At 40.6% G+C, this 26046-nt stretch overlaps 1 protein-coding gene across 11 annotated transcripts in view; it reads right to left on the bottom strand.

The window, feature by feature from the left end:
- DAB1 (DAB adaptor protein 1) overlaps positions 1–26046 on the bottom strand; it is a 393755-nt gene that overhangs the window by 49779 nt on the left and 317930 nt on the right. For all 11 annotated transcript variants that reach the window (XM_079313508.1, XM_079313509.1, XM_079313503.1 and 8 more), the window contains 2 exons: positions 4688–4827; positions 2492–2590 (listed from right to left, as the gene is read on the bottom strand). In XM_079313508.1, coding sequence (XP_079169634.1) covers positions 2492–2590; positions 4688–4827 — 239 coding nt within the window. The remainder of the gene's footprint in view (positions 1–2491; positions 2591–4687; positions 4828–26046) is intronic.

Genomic DNA, 26046 nt, shown 5'->3' with positions numbered 1-26046 from the left:
TTTCTGGCATACACACAACAGGAGAACATCCTGTTAGTCATATTAAATACAATTTTTTGCTATCAAGCTCTAAATACACTGACAAGTACTTGGAAAGTGGTATGAAGGGACCTCTTTAGTTTAATCCCTGGCATGGAATGATGGAATATAAGAAAGGATTGTTATTATTTCTGTTGCTGTAGATGAATCCTACTGTACTGCATCTACAGTGCAAACTCACAGCAAAATCCTTTTGTATTTTTCTTGGTGAGATATATTCTTTCCAAATGATATTCTACCTCCAACTCAATCTCCTTCATGGATAAATTTACTCAAAGGGCAGAATTCCTGATGGCTGGAATAATACCATGATTAAAATCAATACTTTTTGATGAATATTATGTCTGGAACATATTAAGGAGAGCTATAAAGTAGAGGAAGAAAAAAAACCTGCTTATCATTTTCAGTAGTAACCCAACCAGAGCCCTTCATCTGTAACAAATTATGGAGCAATTCCCCTAAATCATCTGTATGAAGTCAGCTATGACACTGCCAATTTTAAAAAAAATTCGCTGGTTTTGAGCTACAAATTGATTTTTTATTGGGATAAATTAAAATCCAATGGCAGCCTACAAGAAATGAAGCAGCCCAGTTTCTTTCTCTGAATATTTTTATTCTTTTCTATCACATTGGACTGGCACTGGGGCAGACGTGACAGCAATAGACAATGGCAGAAGTTAAGAAGGGACACTCCAGAGAGGTAAATAATCTTTCCAAAATACCCTTTTGGGAATTCCAAAATCGTGGAAATAAAACTAAGAGGAAAAGCATTGTGGGGGACAGGGAGGGTTGTTAAAGGAGAAGAAAGCAAATGCAGGATTATCCAGGCTCTTCTCTATTCAGAGCTGCTTTTTATCCTGCTGCATGAAAGTAAACACCAGACTCCAAACTTTAAACTCTGAAGTTTAACATGGAAATCAGAAGATCAGTGTGAGCGAAATATAATCCTTTCCCATCCCTTTACAGTTTCTCTCCATCCAAAAACCTGGGTTGAGCAACCCCTAGTTTTGCCAGTTTTTGGGATTTTCCAGCAGGGATGGGAATGAGATGACAACTGCAGGCTGGCAAGCAGAGGCAGGCTGGATGAGAAATAAAAATGAATGGGACAAGGGTGTGAAACTGGCACAAGGAGAGACCCAAGCTGGGAAAAAAGCCCAAGGGATGGTGGCTGTGCAGACCTGGCAGAGGATTTCATCTCTGCTCCAAACTCTTGGCATGGGAAGCACGACTCCCCTGTTTTGACAACAACATGGAAAAACTGAGGTGGAAAGCTCCCCACATGCCTCTGTCACAGCCCTGCTGCAAGAAGGACAACTCAATAGTCCTGTCCATCACTTGGGCAGCTCAGGGGCAGGCATCTGCAAGGTGGATTTAAGGGTTTCATTCTGAGCCTCAGTGGGTGAGTGACAGGTTTACTGTAAGGATGATATAGTTCTGTCAGATTTAGAGTATTGGGATGTCAGAGCTATGAAATGAAGGAGACTTGTTCCCATGTCCCCACCTCACTTTCTGCAGGCAGGAGAGGCAGCTGGAATAAAGCACAGCTTTGTTTTTGAATCAAGTCCCCTTTTCCCTCTTTATTCTAGGCAAAAAATTGCAGTGTTTGAGAAACAGTCAGAGACAAGTGCAAAAGGAACAGACCTTCTCTTTCCTCTTTTTTTTTTATTTCCCCAATAAAAGGCTTTAATTTCAGGAAAGCAACTGTGGCTAAGGTGCAATTTGCACTGACAGCCCTAATTCTGACATTTCCTATTTTCTGTAACCCCAGCAGTGCCCTCTGAAACACAGCTTTTGCATGGACACTTTACACAACACATCCCAAATGAGCTTTTCATTACTAACTACTCATATTATGTATCAGTGAGCTCAATGACATTGATTTTCTAATAATATAAATTAACTGGCAAAGATAATTTCATCTATCATCAGTAGGGTTTTATTTCTGGCACCGTGTTAAATAGTTAATCTTCCAAAAGATTAAATCAAGAGCTTTTTAAAATTCAAGGCAGAGCTTAAACTGCTGTAAAAATCTTCTTAATTATGATTAAAACAGTTTGTGTGTTGTTGCTTTATATCTAAGTAGTGTAATGTTTAGGTTTCTTCTTTTAGAGCAATTTAAAAAATCAAACATGGTATTTCTGTGGCAGAAACTGTGTAAGGCATGGAAGTGTCTGCAACTTCCTCCACCAGATGCTGCTGGGGAAGTTGCTACTTCACACAGACAACCTCAAATTTTTCAGTATTTTTACCTCTCATTTTGTAAAAAGTATAATTTCCCTACCACTGACAGTACACAAGTGATGTAAGGGATGATAACCCTTCAATAATCAAATTTCTGAGATGCTTCATGTGTGTTTGCACCAGTGAGATTCCACTGCCCAGCCAAGAAATCCTTCTAAAGGAACCAGGGAAAGATTCCATTCTGCCCCACCACAAGATCAACTTTACTTACCCCTGTCTTTTCATCAAAGATTTTGATTCCCCCAAAGGAAACTGTTAAGAAGACTTTTTGTTTATGCTCCCCTTTCGATCGAGCCGCAGCAACAATCCCCTGTGGAAACAAAAAGCAGTTTTGGTTGGTTTCATGACCCTCCTACCTGCCACAGATTTGCTTGTGGACAATTTTTTTTCTAGGAAAACTCAGAGGTTTTCCAGGAACAGCCCCCTCCTTACTTCTGGCTTCCTCCCTTTTTTCAAGGTGCTACATATCTTTCTGCTACCCAGAGAGCATTTCCAATGTGCTCCCACTTCCAACCTCTGCACTAGCTAATCCTCCATGAAATTTGTTTTCATGGAAGCTGAAGGTCATTTCTAGCACACTTTTTCCACCTATAAGCTGTTCTGTTTTATTTATTCATTTTTTTAAATAGGAAAAAAAAATCCCAACAAGCAGCAGAGGAGAGAAAATGTCAGTGAATTTAGCTCACTTCACACTCATCTAGTATAAGCAAATTGAGCTTTTTTATAGAAGAAAAATATTTTTCTGAAAATCAAACTACACCTGTGCTGTGAAAAACTGGTATTGAGGGTTATTTTTTTTCAGGATCTCAGACTTTTACTTTGTAAGAGAACTTGCTGATACCATCTCATGCATTATTCTTGCACAGAATTAGAACAGTAACTTCTGTTTCCACCTTCTCAGGGGCCTGGCCTGACCAGTAACACTGAACTAGGATCAAATATAAATGAAATTAAAATATTTAGACTTTATTTGGTTCTCTGCAATTCCAATGTTTCAAGAACAACTAACTTAGGTTTTAAGACCTTCACTGCTGCCACTACAAGGATCTGATGTCAAAAGCCACCCCAAAACTTTATGGGTGGCCTCAAAATGCATATTATGGAACAACACTGTGTTTGCAGAGCCCATAAATTAATGTTCTGCTCTCAAAAATGAATTTCTAACACTACCTTCCTTTAACAGTTTCAGTAATTTCCCAGTACTGTTTAAATTAATCTTGCCACCTGCAAACAGGTATTAGGCACCTGGGAGATGTGGAAATATTAATCCATAGAGGAGAGAGCACACATTTAAATCAGGCAGGAATATTGTGGCAGATGTGACACACCAACAGAGCAACTTTTGGAGCAGATTAATTTTTGCCTGCCATAAAACTGTAAATTATCTCCCAGATCTTGCTTTTAGGTTGTTGAACCACAAGCTGAGTGCCACCCCATGCTGTTTCCCTCATGAGAAACTCATTCCTCCTGCATGGACTGGAACCTTGCAGGCTGGCAGTGCACCAGACACCATTTAGTGATTTCTCCTCCAGAAAAAAAACAGCACTGGAAAATATGGAAAAGCCATCAGCTCTCTAGGCTGGGAGGGAAGTAAAAAGGAAAAGGCAGCAGAGGGTTTGCTGCTAGACCTGGTTTGTGACCCTGCAATGCAGAGGGGAGATGAGAAGGGAACAGCCAATGCTCTCAAGGAAAACACAGCCTCTCCTTTGTTCCCAGTGACTCAAGCTCTTCCACATGTCCCAGGGTGAGGGACAGAATGATTCCTACAGGAACTCTCATGCTCTGAGACAGACTGAGCCATAGAAGGATGTCTCTCAGGTCCAGAGAGCCCATCCTTGACACCACTGGTATCTCAGACTGTCTACACTCCAACCTCACACCCACATCTGCCTTTGTCACAGCTTCATTTCATCCCCAAAATTCTGGGCACTCCTCTTTATGTTCTCATGGCCCATCCTCTCAGTGCACTGCCTGGTTTGGCAGCACATCAGCCCTGCCACTGCTGGTGCAAGACATTCTCCTCCCAGTGAGGACACCAGCTCCCCCTGAATCTGGCTGCCTACGCCCGTCACTCACAGGAGGTAACAGCCAGAGGCAGTGCTGAAGTTGATTAGAAATGTCACAGAAAATGCTCTGATATCCCATTTTCCTCCACAGTCGTTTACTTTCCCCTTTTGCATAATAAAATTATTCAATTTGCAGCGCGTTGTTTGTAATTTGTGGACAAATTGCAGCGGTGTCAATCACGGAGCAACTACAGAACCGCGAGATAATGTATTAAAATTAACCCAGGATAAGCAACACCAGGCAAGGAGTTCATGCAAAATCGACTGATTTCAATACATAATTAACCAGAGAACGAGTTCAAGCTGAAATTTGAGTGTGATGTTGAAAAGTTCCACTGCACCTTGAGCTTCATCATGGAGTCCTGGCATAACTTGTCCCCTCGGGCGGCAGAAACCTCGTCGATGCCGATCAGCTTGGCCTTGTAGCGCACGCCGTCCCCTTTGAACCTCCTGATCAGAGTGGCCTCGCTGCGATCCTGACCTGCAGGGGCAACACAGGCATCAGCACACCTGCAGGACAGCCAGGTGGGCAGCAGGGCTAGCTGGTAAATCAGATCCAACTCCAAAAAACGTTGCTGTGGAATTGGAAGGGAACGCTCGCGCGGTGAAACCTTTGGGGTCTCGCAAGCCCGGAGGAATTCACAGCGGAACTCAAAAATCTCCAGCTCACAAATGAGGTTTGCAGAAGTAAGAGATAAACCTGAATCACAGCTAAGCTGAAAACTTGTGCTCTGTGTGAGTTGTTTTAATCCCAACACACAGGAGAGTTGTACGTTTTGCAGACAGAACTCAAACAGAAACATGCTACTACTTCCTTACAAAAATCACTCATCTAAGCCATATTTACACTATTAACATTTGAAAGCTGGAAAACCAAACACCAAATTGTATTGTTTGTCCATAGAATACTGATGTTTTCAAACTCCTGGTTCTACTCTTTTTGCACATAAACATACACAGAAACAACATAACTGAAAAGAGGCTCGCCCCAAGAAGCTTTAAAAAAAAGTAAAAAGATGTTTCTTAATAAAAGTGCTTGGGTTTTAGTTGTTTTTTTTTTCCTGCTATTTTATTTTCATTACAATAGTAGTAGTAGTAGTAGTAGTAGTATTTAAACTATTAAATTATTTTTTTCTCAACCCACACTTTTCTCTCCCCCCATCCTGCTGCATGCTGCTTTGCTGTCAGCTGAGGTTAAACCACAACACCAATGTACCTACATTACCTGAACCACATGACTATGGCACCACAACAACACACAAAAAAGACATCTTTGCCAGGAAAACGTTCCCCTCCTTCCCTGAGTATCTGCAGAACAGTTTTTACTGTGTCTCAGCTGGAAGAAATACATTAGTTAGGGAATCAGTCTTCCTAAAATTGATTAAACATGTATTTTGCAGCTGCCTGTGGAATTTCTTGCTAGGATCTCAAAAAAAACTCAGCAGTGAGCTGTAAATAACTGCAACCAAACAAACAACAGCCAAAGCACAAAGAAGCAGGCAGAATGGTGAGATATTGCACAATTTTCAGTTTCTTGGACCCAACAGATTTCTCAAAAAAAAACCCTTCCCTAAACATGGACAGACACTGCTAAAATTTACAGTATTGCCACCTAAGGGCTCTGGTCACAGATTGTTCCAGCTGACAATGAACCAAAAACCACAGCCTGATATGAAGGAATCACAAGTCAGAATCTAGTCTTAATCTACATTTGAGAATTTTGGCTCAAACCTCCTCCAGAGCTCATTCCTATTGAAAAAGATCAGATTTAAGCACAAAAATATAATATAATTAATCTAATAAATGTTATTAGTATATTAAGATTAATATAATCTGATATTGCTGTTTATTAATAAGGAGAAGAACAGAAGATTTGGAGAAAAAAATCTCTTTTGTATTGCATTTCCATTAAAAGCTCCTTCATTAGCAGTCAACATTTAGGCCAGCTTTGCTAATTTACACACCTATCAAGTTGATCAACATAGTTCTAAACTATGGAATTAAGTCTTTACAATACCATTATGAGAATATACGACCAGCAAAAAGCACTTTTTAAAAAAAGATATTCACTTGGTTCCCTTCCCCTCCGAGTAAAGCACCGTGAACTAATGATGGATTAAATGTATATTAAGAAAACAGCTATTTTAAGCATTTTCAGACCTTCAAATATGTTTGAGCTCACAAATACTATTTCTTTCAATGAAAAACATCAGCTCAGAGCAATGTTTTAATGCCTCATTTGTAGCCCTTTAAAACTAAGACGGCTCCTAAGTGTTGCTGTGATAGTTGAGCCACCCAAGTGTTTCCCTTGATTTCTTCTCACCCCCCAAAAAAACTGAGCAGAGCTGAAACTTCATGCTCATACACTGTCTTGAATTTAAAAAAAAAAAAAAAAAAAAAAAAGAAGACAAAAGGCAAATGAGACACAAGCAATGAATCAGAAACTCTCAGCAGTGCTAATATCATTCCCCAGGGAAACGTCAAGGCAGATGTTGGCACCATCAGCTAGAAACAATGAAAAAACCATTTCCCACTTTCAGCATCAGGAGGGGGGTAGCAGGGAAAACATCTGGAGACATAACAAAGTACAACCATAACTGTGGACTTTTCCATATGTCTTTTATACTTGTGAAGACATCCTGTTGATTTGCAATAAATATGATCCAATTCCAACAGCTTCCTTACCCGAAATCTCCAACTTTATGCCTTGGTTGGAGCCAAAGGCAGCTGTGAGCTGACAGCAGGAGTGTGTCAAGTGTTCAAGAGTCTTTTCTGGGTCCAAGTCGTGGCTGTGACCTTGCATTCATCTGTTATTTTAACATTTATACTTATTTCAACCTCTGCTGTGTTTTACTGCACGTAACTAAATCCCTGCCATTAACAGCCCACTCAAACACAACTTATGGCCGAGTCTGCTTCGGCACAAGTCCCATGTCAATTATGACCCAGATTAAGGATGAAGTGCTTTTAGGATAAATGACTGGGAAAAATCATCAGCCTGAAAATGATGTGGATATTTGAAGCTGTGGTGGAAGCTGCAAATTGCTGGAGAGCAGAAATTCATCCGTGAAACCCCAGAGCACAGCGAGGGCGCACGCACGCTGCCCTATATTGTGGATCAGCCATCTGCAAGCCAACATTCCTCAGCACACACCCACATCTCCTCTGATCTGTGTTCACCCATATCCCCGAATTTTGGTGCTGAGAACTCCCTACCTGCTTGGGAAATTACAAAGTGAAACTGTCAGTGCAGCTCATTTTACAGCGCCCATCAGGTGTGTGAGATATGAGAGGGAGATATTTCATTTGAACCCTGAACACTGTGGAAAGTAGATAGTCCAGACTGTCATAAACATCTCATAATTGAAAGAAAAAAGGGTGGGGATTTTAATGACAGCTCTCAAACAAGGTTCTTTCTGAATTTGAAACTGCATAAATAAGAGATGCCTGAATTATGAGGCTGTAATTCTTCCTAGGCTTCAGAGGAGGGTGAGTGATAACATTAAACACTCCACCAGAGAGCTGTGCCCGTGCCAGGAACACGCCCAGAGAAGTCAATCTTTCTTTCCATGCAACAAGCAGAGTCAAGCTTTGCTCCTCTGCAGCTTCTGCTCCTATCAGGGGAACTCTGCCATCAAGCCTGGCTCTCCAGCCATCCCTGCCACACTGGATGGGTCCCAGCCTCTGGGAAGGAAAATTATTCTGGATGCATTTACTGCCAGAGCTGAGTTTTATTTCAGTACTGTGAAGCCACATCTTGAGCATCTCAATGGTTCAAAGGGGGACACTCACCTGTGAAGGTTTTATGGAACACTGAGGCTTGAGATCAGAAATCATGATTAGGCTACAATCTGCAGCTAAATGAGAAGCCCATGTTTAATGATAACCACTCCTCTCTCCATAACACATTTCCTGAAATCTTGTTTTAGCAGTTCTGGACTAGAGAACAGCACAGATGCCAAACCACACTGGGTAAGCAGCTGATGCCCATTGCAGCTGTTCACGTGTCCCCTGCACAGGGAGGAATCTCCCCAAAGTTCTTCTTCAGAGGACCAGCACCTTTACACCATTCTAAAGTGATCCTAAATTAAATGTCTGTATCAAAACTATTCAAGACCAATTGGTGTTTTCTAATGGTTTGCTCTAAAATGCTTCCATAGTCTGCTTTTCATAAGCAAAAGAATTTTCATAAGAAATAACCCAGGCATTTGTCTGCACCTCAACACAAGCAGTTTACAATCCAAATAGAACAAGATTATCAAAACCAAAATCTTTTTGATTCTCATGCCACAGACTGAGAAAAAATGCAGAAGCTAAGAACCCATCAAGAAATCATACAAATTCAGTTTACAAAGGTGATCACTTTTAATCAGAAAATGTGCTGATCTTGATCCGGGGAAAGTTTTGTTTGCAGTTTACAACCTTCAGAGGCCCTTAAAATGTAAATGTAACAGTTAGTTTTTATTTTTATCTACTTTTGTCGATGTCATCACGCACCCTAGAGCCACATGTGTTCCAGCTGGACCTCCTGTTTCTTCGTGAGGAGGAAAACATGACCTTTGCTGAGGAGCTGTGACATTGCACTTGGACTTTCACAGTCTTTTAAGAGCACAATAAATCCCTAGAGCTGGCTGATGCAATGTGTTCCCAGGCTCCCACCTGAAGTGGAGAGAGGCTGAGCAGCATGATCAGCATTAAAGTACTTTATCCATCTCACTAAAGCTACTGTAGAAGTCATAAACAAGGTCTGTAATGCAGTCAATCATTTTTATTCAAGGCACTATACCTTAATTAAATCAAGATTCCCCCAAGCAAGCTGGAGACAGCCCCAAACCCCAAATGCCTCAAGCCCAGTCCCAAGGGGTGCCTGGCAAGCATCAAGAGGGAGAGGAGCTATTGGGGAAGATGCAGGTGGGACCAGCCCCAGCTGAATTCCAGAGGTGCTCCCAGGGCTGTGGCCAGCAGCAGGCACTGGGATTCCTTGGGAAGCTGCCACCAAGAGGGAGAGATGTGTTTGTGTCAGGTTATCTGGCTCTGAATTGTGCAGCCCACCCCAGGCACTGTGTATTTTACTGAGCATTCCCTCGTTTATCCTCACTCCTGGTACAAGCCAAGGATTACACTTGATTCCAGCTCTCAGCCCCACACAACACCAAGCTAACACTGTATTAATATGCTAAAGTTTAGAGCAAACGCTGCTCATCCTCCCAGGGGATCTGTAAGTGAGTGTATTTCATAAATGGAAAAATAAAATAAAGCAAAGCCCCACTGCTGCTCTTTCTGTCCTGCTCACAACACACTCAGCATTCCTGGTGGCACCCGCTAATCTAAACCAATAACTCTGGAAATGGCTATATCCTTTATTTAAATGTGTGAGGCCCTCAGGGCATAATCTGAATTTCTTGATTTTACGACTGTAAAATATATAATGATATTATCACCAAAGTCAATAACATGCTCCTGGCAATCAATTCACTGAAGAACGATGCAGCACTGTCTTTTTTTTTTTTTTTCCTTCTTCTTTTCCAACTAATAAACTGTCAAAGTTGTATTATGCACACATTCAAATTATAAACCTGAAATAACACCTCCTTCTGTATCACAGGGCTGAAAAACAATCCCATACACACTTATAAACAGCCTACATCTTCCTGGGGCAATTAGCATTTTTATGGGTTTTTATGGCACCAACGCAGTGGAAAATACAAAACACTGTGGTGCAGAATGACCTCTAAGATGCCACACAGACTGAAGACTCCTAAATTAATTGCTAAGTGAAAGGTATTTCCCATTAGCTGTGCATATATATGCATCTAAACACATCTATATACATGCATAATCTTATCTATTTGCACATACACACACACATGATGCACAGGTTCATTTGGTGTCAATTATGCCAAGAAAACTCACAGCAATTTTAATCAACAGATTTCCCTAGGAAAAAAAAAAAACAACAAACCCTAAGTACATAAGCAGGTGTAAAAGAGAAAATACTCACGTGCAATTAAATGTACATTTCAGTACAGCAGGAACTAAAAGGAATCATGAAGATAATTCTGATTACTCTCCTCGACAGCACATTTTCCTGAGTGCCTTCACAGCACCTCGAGACCAACACAGAGGGCTCAAAATGATCCATCATGCAAAGGGATGGATCATGATACCACAAACCAGCAATTCTTTCTTCATAACCATAAAGAGCACAACTGCCCAACCCTCCTGTGGGCATCCACAGATCTGCCACAGAGAAAGAAAATCTTTTTCCTTTTTTAACGTAACATTTTAGAAAAGAAACCACATTGCAGTCTGTGCTCAAAATTTAACTTCTGCTGTTAGCACTAGCATTCTCTTCCTCTACCAATACTTCTCAAATGAGATTCTTGTAATTAGCTATTTTAAACAGTTTTTATTCTTTAAAAAGAACAGATACTTGAGGTTTTAATTTCAAGATCAATACTTCATCTCAAGTGACCAGAGCACAGTCACAGCACGGTTTGCTCACGACATCAAGCACTGCTGTCTTTTAAATGAAGACATAATATGGATTTCACACTTTATTTCAGTGATAAGGGCTAATCCCTAGCAGCTGAAAAAAACTACTGATGGAGTGAAATACAACATGTTTATGGGGACAAAACCTTAAAATCATCTTAAAATTTTGTGAGGAATAAACACTTCTTTCTATGTAAGTGCCTGTACAAAAGTTTGGTTACAGCATATGAAAACAACTTGAATGCAAACTTCTCCTTTCATCAGCTGATAGGAAATCTACTGAAAAAGTCTGCAAGGTGTTGTTCTGGGGTGCTTTTAATGCCCCGTTTTGACAGCAACACAATTTGCCCTGAACAAAAATGATTGAGAATACTTCCACAGAAAATGATAAGCCATGTAAAGAGGGAACACAGAAATCACTCTGAAGGCTCAATGAACTTCTATTATGGTTTAATTTAAAAACATTACCTCCAATTTTAAGCACAGATAAAGGCTCTCCAGGAAAACTCAATCATCATTCAGACTATCATCTCAGCAGTACTCCTCAGTTGTTCAGTGTTGCTGTTCACAAAACCTCAAACTGAGAGATTTTACAGCTTCTGGCATTATTAGCCTGAGAATTACTGTACTTGAAGGCACCTACACAGCCCCACTCCTAGAACCAAGCCTCCTCTGTAAGGAAATAAGATGTTCCCATATTGTTTGCTGCCCTTGATCAGCTTTATAAGCAGAGATGTTGTTCATCAGGAGACAGATCTTGCCAAGTTTTCATCTTAATACTTGATACAAGATGAACACGACACACATTTTGCCATCTCCAAAGCAAAATGGTTGCATGGACTGGATCAAATTTTCTTTATACTACAGTGAAGTCCATGTGAGGATGTCAAGGGGAGGGTTCTGCTATTTACAGAGGAGCCTCAGTATAAAATAATGTTTGATTAAAACTTGGGACAAATCTCAGTGATGGAGAGTCTGGGCTGAGCACCCGGGAGAAGCAGTGATTGAGCACCCAGGCTCCACGGGCAGATGACAAAGCACTCATTTTCCTTTTAGCCAGAAGGCTCACTGATCAATTTTATTTTCTTAGATGGTTTTTGAGATGACAGAATATGGGCACATCTTCAGACACAGAAATGACCAAAAGCTGAATGTAATTAAACTTCCTTTCAGCCTCTGTACCATGCAAGTCTTCATAAATCTTTGAAAGTCATTTTGTAAAGGAGCCCTTTGCAGGCTGTGTGCAGAAGCAGCTGAAATACCAAATTCTACATTGATTTAAAGTGAAATGAGACCCTGCAATAAAACTTCATTTTGGGCAACTAACCTTGTTCAGCAAGCCCCAGGGGATGACCAGAAGTGAAACCAGGGAAACTTGGCAGTCCATTTTCTGCTGTTACAGAATTAAAATTATGTTTTCTGGACAACCAGAGGGGAAGGGCAAAGACAGGTATTTGTGGACTCTCCTCTTAGGAGACAGAATATAGTTTAGTAATCTTTGTTCACCTAACATTTCAAAGCCTGGGTAAATGTTTAAATCAAACAGATATCAAAATGTCAAGTACATAAAGCCCTTGGGAAAACAGGGTCACCAGCTGTTTCATTCCTTGTCTAGGTGTCAGTATGAAATCAGCTGTTTCTGAGCTAAAACCAGCTAAGAAAAGGTAACTGATGTTACAGTGATCCTTAATTTGCATTAATATGTGCACTGCATGTGGATGGGGCATCATAAAAGCCCAAGCACTCTGAAAACCAAAGGACCTGTTACAGCTGTACTCACATGCCTGAGCAAAACAGTCCCAATGGGGCACTCAGCTGGTACCATCTGCTGCCAAAAATCTCCATAAATGACTTCCAAAGCAGCAAGGAGAGCCCAGTCTAAACAGGCTGCTGAATAACCCTAGAATGTGCCATTTCCCAACCAAATCTAAACTTATTGGGGCAGAGGAAAGTCAGATAGAATTAATTGCCTTTCCTTCCAAGCTTCACCATAGCACTGAGAAGCACCTTAAAGCAGATGAAAAATCAGCCAATACAAGGAATTGTGATCATTTACAGGTAAGCATCTAATTAATTGTTTTGGTATGTGAACATGCAACAAGATCTGCAGAGTTGCTGGATCTCCCCGATTCCTCTTTAATCCTACAAGAACTATAAGAGCTCAGAACTCATGAGAAAAAAAAAAAAAAAAAAATCAAGCTGCTTTTATGTGTCTCCCTATATCTGGCTTTAAGAATGAAGTTTTGAGGAACAATTTTAATTAGACTTTCACTAATCCAGGACACAGACATGCATGGGTTTACACACAGAGCCCCAAAGTCATGTCACACAAATTCACAATTTACACTGCAAAGCCTACAAAATACTTTCTGCTGATGAGCCTACCCAAGAGTTTAGTTTTTGCTATGTATAAAGAAAGGGTGGAGAATCAGTTCACTTCATACAAATACCAGATTCCTGTGCTGCCCTAAGATAAATGTTAATTCCCTTGCACTATAAAAACAGCAAGTTAAGAAAAGGTTATGCTCTGCTGATTAACATTCCCAAATTTCTCACATGTTCAATAAGAGAAAGAAATCTTTCCACTCAAGATAACTAATTACAGACACTAAAGTCCCCAAAGACAAGAGCAATAGCCTGTAACAGCTGAAGCAGGAGGACAAAGCCATTCATTGATTTACACTTCACCCTCTCCTGTCACCACCGTGGCACCCCCTGCACCAGTGCTGTGAGCAGGCACAGAAATGGGCAAATAAAGTCTCACCTAAATCACAGAACTTGGTCTTCTGGCAGAGAAGGTGAAGGTCACTCTTGAAGCATTAAACCTCCCCAACCCCACCTCCCACATTACTTAAACCCCAGAACCACTTCAGACCTCACTGAAAATGTCAGTGCAACTGCAGAACAACCCTCATCCTTCTTCCCATGGACAATTACATTTGGGTTAATAGTAGTTCTGATAATCTGGATGATTAGTAGTTCTGCACACACCTCTGCAATGTGCAGACCTGTAAGTTTCTGCCTTAAAAAGCTGGCTCCAAGGGCATGGCATTAAAGGCAGCACATGGCCTCAAAAGTGAATATTACACCTACCTTACAACACCTATTCTCATGCAGAAAAAGGAAAAGAATCAAAGTGTCATGCTAAAAAAGCCCCATAGTAAATAGGTGTTTAGAAATTATCCTAAGATCACATTAACTCAGTAAGAAAAGCAGCTGCTATTTATTTTCTGTAGTCAAATGGAAATACCAGTATTCACCACATGGCAGTCAACAAAAAAACAAACCACTCTTTCCCTCCTGAAATTGTTCACATTTTGTTATCCAATGTTTCAGGAAGAAAATTATTTTCATTTTGGTATCCCACTGCCTCTGCAACATCAGAGAATGTCTCTCCCTGCTGGAAAAACAATAGGAGGCAAAGAGGAAAGCAGCTTTTTTCCTGAGACTTTGGGCTAAAAAACGCCATCAATTTCAAAATTACAACAGTGGCAAAGTGCTTCTTTCAATCTGGTCCTTTCATTTTTGCCTCCTGCTGCTGTTCCTATTGTCAAAGTGGCAGCAGGAGGCAGGAATGAAAAGACTACTGCTGGCAGTCACCCTTGGGCAAACTGCTGACAAGAAGGAAAACACCCTGTGCCAGAGAGAATTCCAGAGGTAAGAAATTGGGGTTTGCACATCTCTGGTGTGTGCAAAGCCACGGAGGATCAGCACATCAGGAGAACTCCTCTGCTCCTGGAACTGAGCTGGCATCAAGGAGCCAAAGTGTTTGGGCAGGAGCTCAGGAAATTGAGAGTGAATTGTTGGGAAAGTAATGAAATACAACAAAAACAAACCAAACCCCACAAGCTAACTCTGTGTCAAGAGAGAGGAAAGGAAACTTCCCCCAGCTGGGAAAACTTGGGAGACTTTTTCAGCTACTGAGTAGATGGCTTGAGTTGTAAGGGAACAAGGACCCAAGTTGGAATCCAAAAGGCCTGCTGGATGTGAGAAGAAGCAGGACAAAATACCAACATCAAGAGCCAACATTTTTACAAATTTTAACACATTTGCTGAGCCACACCTGAAAGAAATCACTAACAACCCTCCTCCAAACACTGCAACCCTGAGAGCAGCTCCTAAAGCAGTGACTGTGACTAACCCAAATAATCACTTCTATCTCTCACCCTCTGGTGAAGCTTCCAAAGAATCCAGATTCAGCTGCCAATGAGTGTCCTGCAAACCTGAGTCTCTTTTTAAAGGATGCCTTCATTCCCTGGAAGGAGGAGCTCCATCCCCAGCTGAGCAGCACCTCTGCTTGCAGCCCACAGTGCTGTGCTGGCAGCTGGGCACTGCAAGGATGACTGAACTCCATCCTTTCTGGAAGAAATATGGGTGCTAAAGGGACAGTTTAACCTAATTCTAGGAAGTTTTAAGCAGCTGGAGAAAATCCAGATAGAGGGTAGGAGCTGTGTGTCAGCCTGGCCCTGCTTCAGGCTTGGAAGAGAAGAGATCTGCCAATATTATACATGTGGTTTTACTACCTTTGTGCTAACAAGGGTTCATTACAAGAGAGCAAAACATTCCCCTGAAGATCTTGATGACAAAAAGTCTGAACAAAGCTGACTTCATCTGCAGAGATTCTTTGAAAACAAGAGAAAACAACTGGGAAGAGAATAAAGGGACTATTAAAATGGAATATGCTATTTTTTATTGCATGGATTAAATAAAAGGAAGGTTATCTTTGCTGGAAGTGAGCCATGAAAAAGGTACTTTTCCCCCACTAAAAATAAAAGGCACGACACTTTACAAATAAAATCACTATTATTATTTGTGCTAGAACTGAAAAACAAAAACTTATGAAGCTTGAAAACTATTCTGTGCAATAAGCACCTAACATGTTTCATCACCTGTGTTTGTTAAAATAATAAAGGAAGATTATGCTTTTAAGAATCCATATAAACCTAAAGTGAGAAGACTCTTTTCCCAAGGTCAGAGTTCTCTGTTGACTTAACCTGTAGAAAATCCTTGTCATATTAACTGAAAGGACACACAGATAAAATCAGTCTGCTGAAATCAACACTGGCATAAGGAGCAGCTGCAGGGGGAAAAGTAGATTCTATTTACACCATCAAAATATTACCAGATTTTTAAAACACTATTATTCCTCTTGCAGTTGTGCTTATCTTCTGCAAAGACCTGTCTATTTGGTGTAATACTCTCATTATTTGGCTGCTGATACCATCAAGCTTTGCTGGCTATTTCTACCTCTAACAGATTTTTTGAGACCACTCTGAAAACACTGATTAAATGATGCAGGAATCCTTCTCTGGACTGCACCCCAATGCCTCCTCAATAACTTGCCTATAACTTATTCATTTACAAACAAAATTGACTGTGTCTAATCTCTGTGAAAAAAACCCAACAATCTAATAATTTAATGTCTGTATGCAGCTTAGAATATTGTAAGATCAGGCATTGCTATGCCAGGTTAGTCTGCTATTAGCTGGGGGATTCTCAAGCATCTGTCATGCAAAGTAGGTCAATTTCTAGCCATATAATTCTGATTATGTCAAAATATTTATTCATGAGTTTTCTAATTCAACGTACTTCAAATAACTCATATTTATGTGAAGAAAAAAAAACCCCACAACTAAATTATGGTTGTTAACAACTGGGTTATCACAGCTTCAAACATTCTGCTAATCCAGAGACGTGGAGAATGGGTTTTTTTCCTTGCAGTGTACTATGTAGTAATAGAATTGTTTTCATTTCCTATTTGCTGTTATTTTTAGTCTGGTTTCTCAAGGGAAGGAGAGGAACACAGCCAGACACTCCCTGGGTGTAAATGTGGGAATGTGCAGAGCAATGGAAACCCCCACCCTCCCCTCTTGTGCCTGGATTAACAAGTGAACCTTCAGGCCAATTTCAGTCAAGTCTCATCTATATTATGAATTTTTCACTCTACCAGGCAGGGGAAAACAGCTGGTTCAACAGAAGAGAACCATCCAATGGAAGATGTGCTGAGGAGAGGCCACACTTGAGCCTTGCCTTTCCTTAGAGCTCAGATCAAAGTGCAAACCAAATAAACCAGCCTACCCTGGATCCTCAGTGCAGAGCAACCTTTCCATCAACACTGAGAGATTCCCAGGAGGAAAGGGGATGGATGTGCCATGGATGCCATTGTCCACATGCTCCACAAGATCCAACCCTCCCAGGGAGAGAGCAGCAACAACTCCAAGCTGCAGGCAATGCTCCTGCAGTACCAGGGAGATGGAAGAACTCATAAATTCATGGAATCAGCATTCAGATTTCCTGTATATTTCTCCTGCTTTTACCACTCCTTGCTTTTATCACCACCCACATGAGAGATTCCATATTTTACCCACCATATCCATATTAAATATCCTAAAAACTTAAGACTTGGAAGAAGTAAAATCTTTTCTCTTTCCTCCCTAACTAAATGCTGCCTAAACCTACACTTCATCTTCTAACATACTGCCAGGAGGTACAATTGAAATTGTATAGTATTATCATCCCTAAGGCAAAAGTGAGCCTAACTCTTGTCTTTACTGTGTTTTCTTTCATGCCATTCCAGCACCACACTGGAAGGTGAAAATGAGGAGACAGCACAAAGCAATTCCTACAGGGAGATGCTGAAGACACAAAGACCTTGTGCCAGGTTCTCCTCCTCAGTCACCTGCAACACCTCATGTGTGTCTAAGATTTTTTTTTACTTCCAGGAGAGAAAGGAAGGAATGGCTTTGCATTTCATCACTTTAGAAGTTTTCCCTGAACAGAGTTTAAATTTTTTGGTGGTCACCTCTGTGCATGACCAAACCATCAGGCTGCCTTGATACACCTGAGCTATAAAGGCTGCGCCTGAAAAAATCATGACAGGAATAAATTCATCAACCATGCAGCTCCTTTTATCAACTTTTAAATGAAAATCTGTGTTTCTGGGGACCATCTTAAGAAGCTATGCACCACTCATGAGCCCTCAGTCCTCTGGCACCTGCAGGAGCTGCACAAAATCACTGCAGCCATCACTCCTGTGCTTGCTGGAGTAAGCACAGAGCTATGTTCTGTCAGTGACCTTTTTAATCAAAGGGAAGAAAAGGGGGGGTATTAGCACTTTTAAATGCTCTCAATTGCCAGTGTCCTAATATTAATTTTCTAAACATTCTTCCACCAGGGTAATTAAACCACAATCTGTGTTTCCCTTGGTGGCTGCTTCTCATGCAGGGATTTAAATCCTATGTTTTGTTTCATCTGTAATTTTTTTCCCTTAGACCTTTCTGGTGGAGTCCATGGGCATTCAGTGTAATCTGATTGTTGATTACATCCACAACATTTATTTCAAGGCCTGTTGGGCAGGATTGAAAGAATCACAAGGGTAACTAACAAGTTTTAGAACTATCATTTAAGAAAAATTCTTTCAAGATTTAAATGCCAGTTTTTTCTTCAGTCACCCTCCTATGTGATACCCCCCCATAAAACCCTATTTGATACTAAAAGCATCAACACTGAGCCTAAAGTGGTTGATAAAAATATAAATTTAAAATATATTTCTACTGTGTAGATTTTATAGCAAGGAGACTACTGTTATGTCAAAAACTCTTCACATTTTAAAAAAGTTAACAATGTAAGACAAGGCAGGTTACAGCAGATGTTGTAAGATGTGGAAGACTTCATCATTTTGGCAAGCAAAAGTTTAAAAATCATGCAGAACTTGGGCAAACTCTCACACTGCCTTTTGGCAGAGTGTGCTGCCCATCCTTCACTTGCACAAATTTCAAGTTCCTTGCCTACAATCTCAATACTTTCCTTAGGAAAACATGTGGGTTTGATTTTTTCAGATGATTTGATTCCTAACTCTGGGACCCTCAACATAAGAAGGATTTGGAGCCAGTCCAGAGGAGTTCACAGAGATGCTCTGAGGGTGGAGGATGCACAAAAGGAGCAGCTCCAGCTCAGCTCACAGCAAAACCCACACCTGCAGGACTGGCCTTGGGCAGGGCTGAGCTGGCTAAACATCCCTCTGAAAAATGCAGAGGAATTAATAACAGCAGACAAAACAGGGTTCATTTAATCAGCCATGTGTCACTCTGATTGCCACAAACAAAAGATACAGGACTGTGACAATTTGGAGAGCTTGGAAAACTTCAGCAGAGCCTTGTAATGAAACCTTGGCAAAGTAAGTGACACACAAAGATTCTTCACACTGAAGTGGTGTAAACACGGTTTCCACTTTTAGAAATGTATCCTAGCAACTCATAGGAATGGTTTTAAAAGACAGCTGGACAAAACCATAATTTGGAAGAAAAGCAGATGTAATTGCTAAACCAGCAAGTCTGGTGGTGCCAAGCTGGTGTTGCAGCACCAGCTCAACTGTGCTTCAAGATGCTGAGGAAAGAAACACCAGGAGGAACAGATGTTTGAGAGCTAACATCTGCAGGATCCACTAAAAAAGATGCATCAGAACTGGTGGAAAGGATTCTGAATTTTGTATTTCTTTTGTTACTGATGTAGAAAATATCTTTGGCTTCCAGTAGCAAGGCCTGCTGGACATGTACCTCCTGTTTCACATTTGGATGGCACTGGACAGAAGTGCAGGATGAACAGCTGGATTTCATGTATCAGAAGCTCATTCAATTCCATTGCAAATTAAAAAAAATTAGTCAGTTTTTCAGGACAAAGCTGAATGGAGTTGTATAATAATGTACAGACCTTGACTAAATAACCATAGTTCAGTAGAGACATTCTGCTGAGATCACCAGCAAGGAAAAATCAACCATGAACACAAAAAGAGCCCAAACTGTACTCCAGGTTAGTACTGAGACTACATTGCATAAGCATTATTGGCAATGGAGATAAACCACGTTTAGATACAGCAGGTCATGTTTTAAAAGCCTAAAAGAAGCTGAAAGTGAGAGCAGAGCATCCCCCTCCTGAGATGGAAAGAAAACAGCCCCAGGATATGCCCAGTTCTGCTGTGGAGGATTATTCTGCTTTCCACCCACTGTTTACATGGAACTACAGCACGTGGCACACAGAGAGTAATTAACTATCAGGCTGTAAATTCAGATACTGTGGGGTTATTGCCTTATCATAAATCTTCACAACTGCAGCCAAAGGTGGCTGTGAAGAGAGCAGATTCCACAGGTGAGCCCAGACTGGATCCTGATCTGGTGTTCAGGGACTGAGTAAGGGATTCTTGGGGGAGGAGGAAGAGTTGGGGCATTTTCAGGGTTGTTTTATAACCAATACTCACCATATATCCCCCTGGACCACTGAAGGTGTATTATACTGATATTTTTAACCAGCATAGACACATATCCTCAAAATTTACATTTAAGAGTTTGCTAGAGGCTAATTTTCCACAAGCAGCATTAGCTAATTTTCAGTCTCTCATGGCATCCTGAATATTTGAAGAGAGGCTCGATTCTTTGATTTTTCATTTCTCCAAAGGTGGAGTTTTAACAATTCTGTTACAAAGTTTGTCAGTGGATAAATTACCAGACCAGGCACACACAGACTGCAGCAAAATGCACATCTCAGTTTGTTTCAATTGATAACATGGATAGATATGATATATTATATAGATATGATATATTCCTTCAGATTTCATACAAGGGGTCAAACCCAGAAATCTGATTTTGGAGTCATGTATTACTTTTTTTCCTCCATATGGATTGGTTTATGTTAGCAACATTGAATTGGATCTGCTTTTGTTGTTCAGTTATTCAATATCATCCTACCTTTCACAGTTTCACTGTCAACTTTAAGAACTTTAAGTTCTTACTTTACTCTTACAATTTTGGCTTCTGGTACTGCTTCAGGGTTATAGACTTCATCATTTTATTACTCCTTTCCCTTTCCCAATTCATATATTTCTTCTGAACTTTAAAACTTTTGCACTTCTCAAGAAAAAGGGGAATAAAATAAGATGAAGATTAAACTGAAATTCAAAGGGAGAGCAGCCTATCCAACACTACCTTTGGATTTATTTTTGAAAAAAAAACCTTAAGATCTTTTGTTCTAAATGGAGTTACTGACCTAGAAACATATATTCATTTCTGGAAATAAATCAAAATTCCTCCTATGGTAATCTAATTGCACCAGTGGAAGCTAAGTAGTCCCTTAAGTAATTTAAGTTTCCTTATTTGAGGGGGAAAAAATTAAATATATTAAAAAAAAATCAGACCTTTCCCATTGCTGAGAGTGTGTTTTGTAGAACAAGCCAGTTATGATTAATTTCTCTGTTTGCAGTAGCATTAAAACTGGAATAGGTGTGAGCAGATAGTCTGGTTTTTAGAGAGCACTGTATTAGCAAGTAAACAACATCCAAGTATATAAAACAGCCTAGGTTTGATTGCTTGCTTTTGTTTTACTGTCACCGTCATAAAAGTTCCCCACAAAATCTGCTGATTTCTGAAAAACAGAAAGCTCAGAAATTGGAGCCTTTTTCTGGAGGCAGCTGCAATGAAAAAAAAAAAAGTGGAAACCTGAAGGAATTAATGATCCTGCTGAGTTTCCAACGTGGGGCAATCACGAATCTGCTCCATGAAAGAGCAGCAGCACCAATCATCCAAATCATCCCTTTGCCTGCAGTGCTGCTGCTGCAGAACAGGGAGAACTCTTATTCTGTGCCCAGGAAAGGGGAACAGCCCAGCAGGGCTCAGGGGGCTGTGCCTGGAGCCAGGGACTAGCACCAGAGCACCACAGAATTTATTCAGGCCTGTGGTATCTTCTGAACCCCTTGCCCTCACTCAAAATGTTCTCTATAAATATCTCTTGGTTTACAGTAATTTTCTGAGGATTAGGAACAGCTAATAAAACCCCCTCTTGAAATGCAGCAGGAATTTGAGATGATAACAAGGTTGTGATGTGCCTAAGGGAGCAGGGGCATCTTTCTGATTGTAATTTAATCAACCTTGATTAAAAGAAAGAAACATTTACCTCTGTCCTGTTCAATACATTTTGATAAAAGTCTCTTCTCCAGCAGGCAGCCAGTCAATCTCTCCCACCTCCCATGAGCTCAGATCTCATCTCCTTCTGCCCCAAGAATGCCAAAGGAAGGCACAATGAGGCAGCACACGGCTAAAACCCCTGAAGAACATTCCTAAAAACCAAAACCCACACCAGCAGTGCTCTTGGGAGACACAGCCCTGACTTCCTCTTTTAATACACCCCAAAGCCCCGTGCTGGTATTTGGGATAACTGCTTCTTTAGGGAGGGGATTTGTAGCCAGCAGAGCAGTACTGATGCATTTGCCTCAGCACCACTGCAGGGATGTAAAATCAGATTTGTGACTCCAAAGATTCTCCTTCTCTGACCCTGCAGCAGCAGGACCACCAAAAAGTTTCTGGCTTTCCACAGCACTTGGATAAAGTCTTCTGCAGCAGCAAACTACCCTTGATGAAGTGTTCCCCCCTCTCTAAAGAAAGAGTAATTGAAATTAGCTACTTTTTCTTGGTATGCTGCAGCTGAGGAGACAACAGTAAATAGCAATTATCTGTACTCTTCCCAAAATACCAAGTATCTGAAATTCCAATTATTTGTTCTCATGTACACCAGAGCTCATGACCAGTGTAAGAAAAAAAATGTTGCCACCATTTCTTTCAATCTTTGAAAGAAAAGGGTATACAGTGAAAAAAAAGATGCAATGGATTGAATATGATGATTATTCCTTATTATTGAACGTGATTAGCTTATTGCTTCCGCAGAGGATCTTAATTATTGTAGGTGTTACTAATTCAGACAACCAGCGCTTGATTAGGTTAAAGTTATTTTTCCTACTTTAGTCTAATAGTTCCTTTTATTTACATCAAGAGCCCTAAGCTGCAAACACTTTAAAAGAACCCAAAATAGTCAAAAAAACACCTACATTCCAAGTGACTGAGTAGGGAAATAATGAGTCAGTGCTGTTTAATCAGAGTAAATCCTAGCAATGGACTGAATTTTCCATATTCTTCACACAAGCTCAAACAAGCCAATTCCTCTAAGGTTTTAGGCCCCCAAGTTCAAATAGGTCAAAAAATAAGAGCACCAAAATTAAACAGGCTCTGCACACAATAAAAATTAACATATTGCAAAATCACCTTCACTAAATGCAAATGGGAGATGAGATTCTGAGATGCTTACACCAGTATTAATTTGAGTGTGAGTGCTGATGAACTGAGGTGCTAATTAACTTGTAAAGCTATCAGTATTTGGCTTTAACTGATTGGATGTATTACAGAAATCTTAGGATGCTGAGAACATGTCAAAAAAATGAAAAATGAAGCTAAAAATATTTAAGTTCTCACTGTTTTGAGACATTGCTAGTTTTAAAAGCAACAGAAGGGAAATCCAACAGATAAGAGCTGCTTTGCAAAATAATGAAGTGAATTAAATTAAACTATAGCTTGATGAAAATTGGTGAAGAAAACAGCACTAATGATGCTAAGAATGGAATATAGCATCTCTCTGCCTGCACCAGACATTCCATAAGCACACTGTGCACATAAAGCAATGCAGTGAGTGTAATAAACATAAACCACACTGAAGAGGAGAATGTGCACTTTATATTAGGCAGTATACAGAAACTCAGACCAATTATGTACATAAAATATTGGTATATGCTTCACACAGAGGCAAGTGGAAAAAAAAAACCAAAAACACACACACAAGGAAAGAGCAGGGCAGCAGGTGACATTTTCAAGATGAAGAAAGCCCAAACCAGAGCAACAGGAACTAATTAAAGAGCACATGGCATAGCAGGCTATTCCCTCTCTCTTACCTTGTTCCAAAACCCCTTCAAAATATATCAGGCAGCATCAAATGAGGCAGGAGATCATCTGTTTTTACTCTCTCCCTTGCTTAAATACCACCACAAACTGATTGCCCTGAAGCTCTTGTCTTAAGCACTTCTCTTTCCTCTCTTATCTCCTCAGTTGGATACAGAAGATTCCCAAAGAGGTACTTTCACATCTGGCACATAATAAAGTTTAACTTCTGAGAGGCACCTGCTGAAAAGTCTGGGGTGATGATTTTGGGTAGGAACAGTGGCCCCACAAGCTGGAATCTGTCTAAGATCTGGGTAAGTTCCCTGAAAATGCAGCACTCTGCAATTAGAACATAGCTAAAGGAAGGAACCCACCTGTTTCTTGATCATTTATGAACCATTTTGTGTTAATTAAGGATCATCTATACCAAATTTTAAGCCTGAATGTCACACAGTTAATAATGAAGAGCAGTCACTAGCTCAGGAAAGGAATATATATAGGGAAGCCAATTAGCAGGGGAAAAAAAAACCCTCAAAATTGTTAAATACAGATCCTTAAGTGTCTTATTACATAAATAGTTAATTAAGAATAATTTACAGAAACAATTATCATTACCACATTAACACTAATTGTTCTACCCAGGAAGACAGCATTGTATAAAGCAAGATTGCCTGCCTGTTACTTCAGCACATAAAAATGTCAAGGGACTTTCTCTGGTCTCCTTAATTCCCTTCCAGTCTTTTACCATCTCAAGACAGAAGGGCTGTAAAACAAATCCATAGAACGAGGGTTAACATATTAAATACACCACCTGCCTACTTTTATTGAAATAAGTCAAGTTATTCTGTTCAAAATACTCCTTTTTTTCCCTTTTTCCATAGGAAAATATGTCACTTACAACCCTACTCAGGAAAAAGTGTCATCACTAATATTGTATGGATAACAAGTAGCAAGATTAAGTAAATAGGAAGAGACATAATTATGTCTACATACAGTTTAAATCTTGAGATTTTAAATTCAATGGAAAAGTCCTCAAAGAGGGGGAAAAAAACAAACAACAGTGGATATAAAAGAGAGGGGGAGGAAAAAAACTGTCAAAAATTCCAGGCAGGAGGGATGAAAAGGCAGCTTTCTCTCACATTTCTGATGCCAACATTGTTTTCTCCAAATTTACAGACAGAAATAGGAGCTCAGTGCATGTACCAGGATCTGGCCCTTCAGCTCAGAGCTGCTGTGCCTGATTGAGTTCAATTTCAGCCTTCTTCAAACTGCCTCCCCTGTTGCCCCTCTCTGCCAGCAGCTTTCCCTGCACAGCATGTCCTGCTGCAGGGCAGGGAAGGAGAACAACTCCTGCTGCAACTCAGGCACACAGGGATGTCATCTCCATGGGTTTCCTTCCCAAAAACCAGCCGCCTTCTCATCCACAAGTACCCCAAAATCTGCCTTCCATTGCAGGTCTGCTCCAGTGAATCAGCTCAGGCACACAGGGATTTCATTTCCATGGGTTTCCTTCCCAAAAACCAGCCACCTTCTCATCCACAAGTTTCCCAAAATCTGCCTTCCATTGCAGGTCTGCTCCAGTGAATCAGCTCAGGCACACAGGGATTTCATTTCCATGGGTTTCCTTCCCAAAAACCAGCCACCTTCTCATCCACAAGTACCCCAAAATCTGCCTTCCATTGCAGGTCTGCTCCAGTGAATCAGCTGGAGATGTGAGCATCTCCTCCTGGATCTCACATATCAGTAGTTCCAACGCCAAAACTTTTTTGTAGGACAAGCAGCACCTCTGAGATTGGACCATTTAACCACCAAACCAACCCAAAATCCCCATTAACAACATCACTACAATACAGCCACCCCCTATTTGCTCATTTAAAAGGCAACCAGACCAATGTCCCTGGACATTTCAAATAACATGCAGCAAACCAGCTGGGCTTTCCTCTATCTCTATGACAAAGATGCCAGCCCCTCCTGCCTGCCTCTGCCAGAAAGAGACAAAAATTAGAAACAGAACATTTATTTTCATTTAGACTCACTTTTCCTCAATTGCCATGTAAATTAGAGGCAGGTGTGGAAGGGAAACAGATCTTTTAAGATGGTAACTTCTCACCTTCCACTGCAGTTACACACAGGCAGCACTGAGAGCTCTGTACACCTGCAGCAAACTGGAGAAACAGACTGTGATAAACACTACATATATTATGCATAATTATCAGTGTGAGGGGCTGGATTCAAAGTTTTTCCCAATCAAATGATGTCGAGAAACAAAGTTGTAAGTTGTTGATGCAGGAAGACAAATCAGCTTCATTTAGTGAGTGCAGCAGATCCTGATCCCTCTATACATTCAAGTGTCCATCTCTAAAGTGATGATTTCCAAGTCTACTATGACAGCCCCAAACTCAGCACTAGATGCATTGTTCAAGCTCAGCCTACAAAACTGCATTAACCCAGTTTTT

This window comes from Erithacus rubecula (genome assembly GCF_903797595.1).
Source record: "Erithacus rubecula genome assembly, chromosome: 10".
In the NCBI taxonomy this organism is placed as follows: domain Eukaryota; kingdom Metazoa; phylum Chordata; class Aves; order Passeriformes; family Muscicapidae; genus Erithacus; species Erithacus rubecula.
Note: the sequence above shows the minus strand (reverse complement) of the source record. Positions and strands in the feature narration are given on the sequence as shown.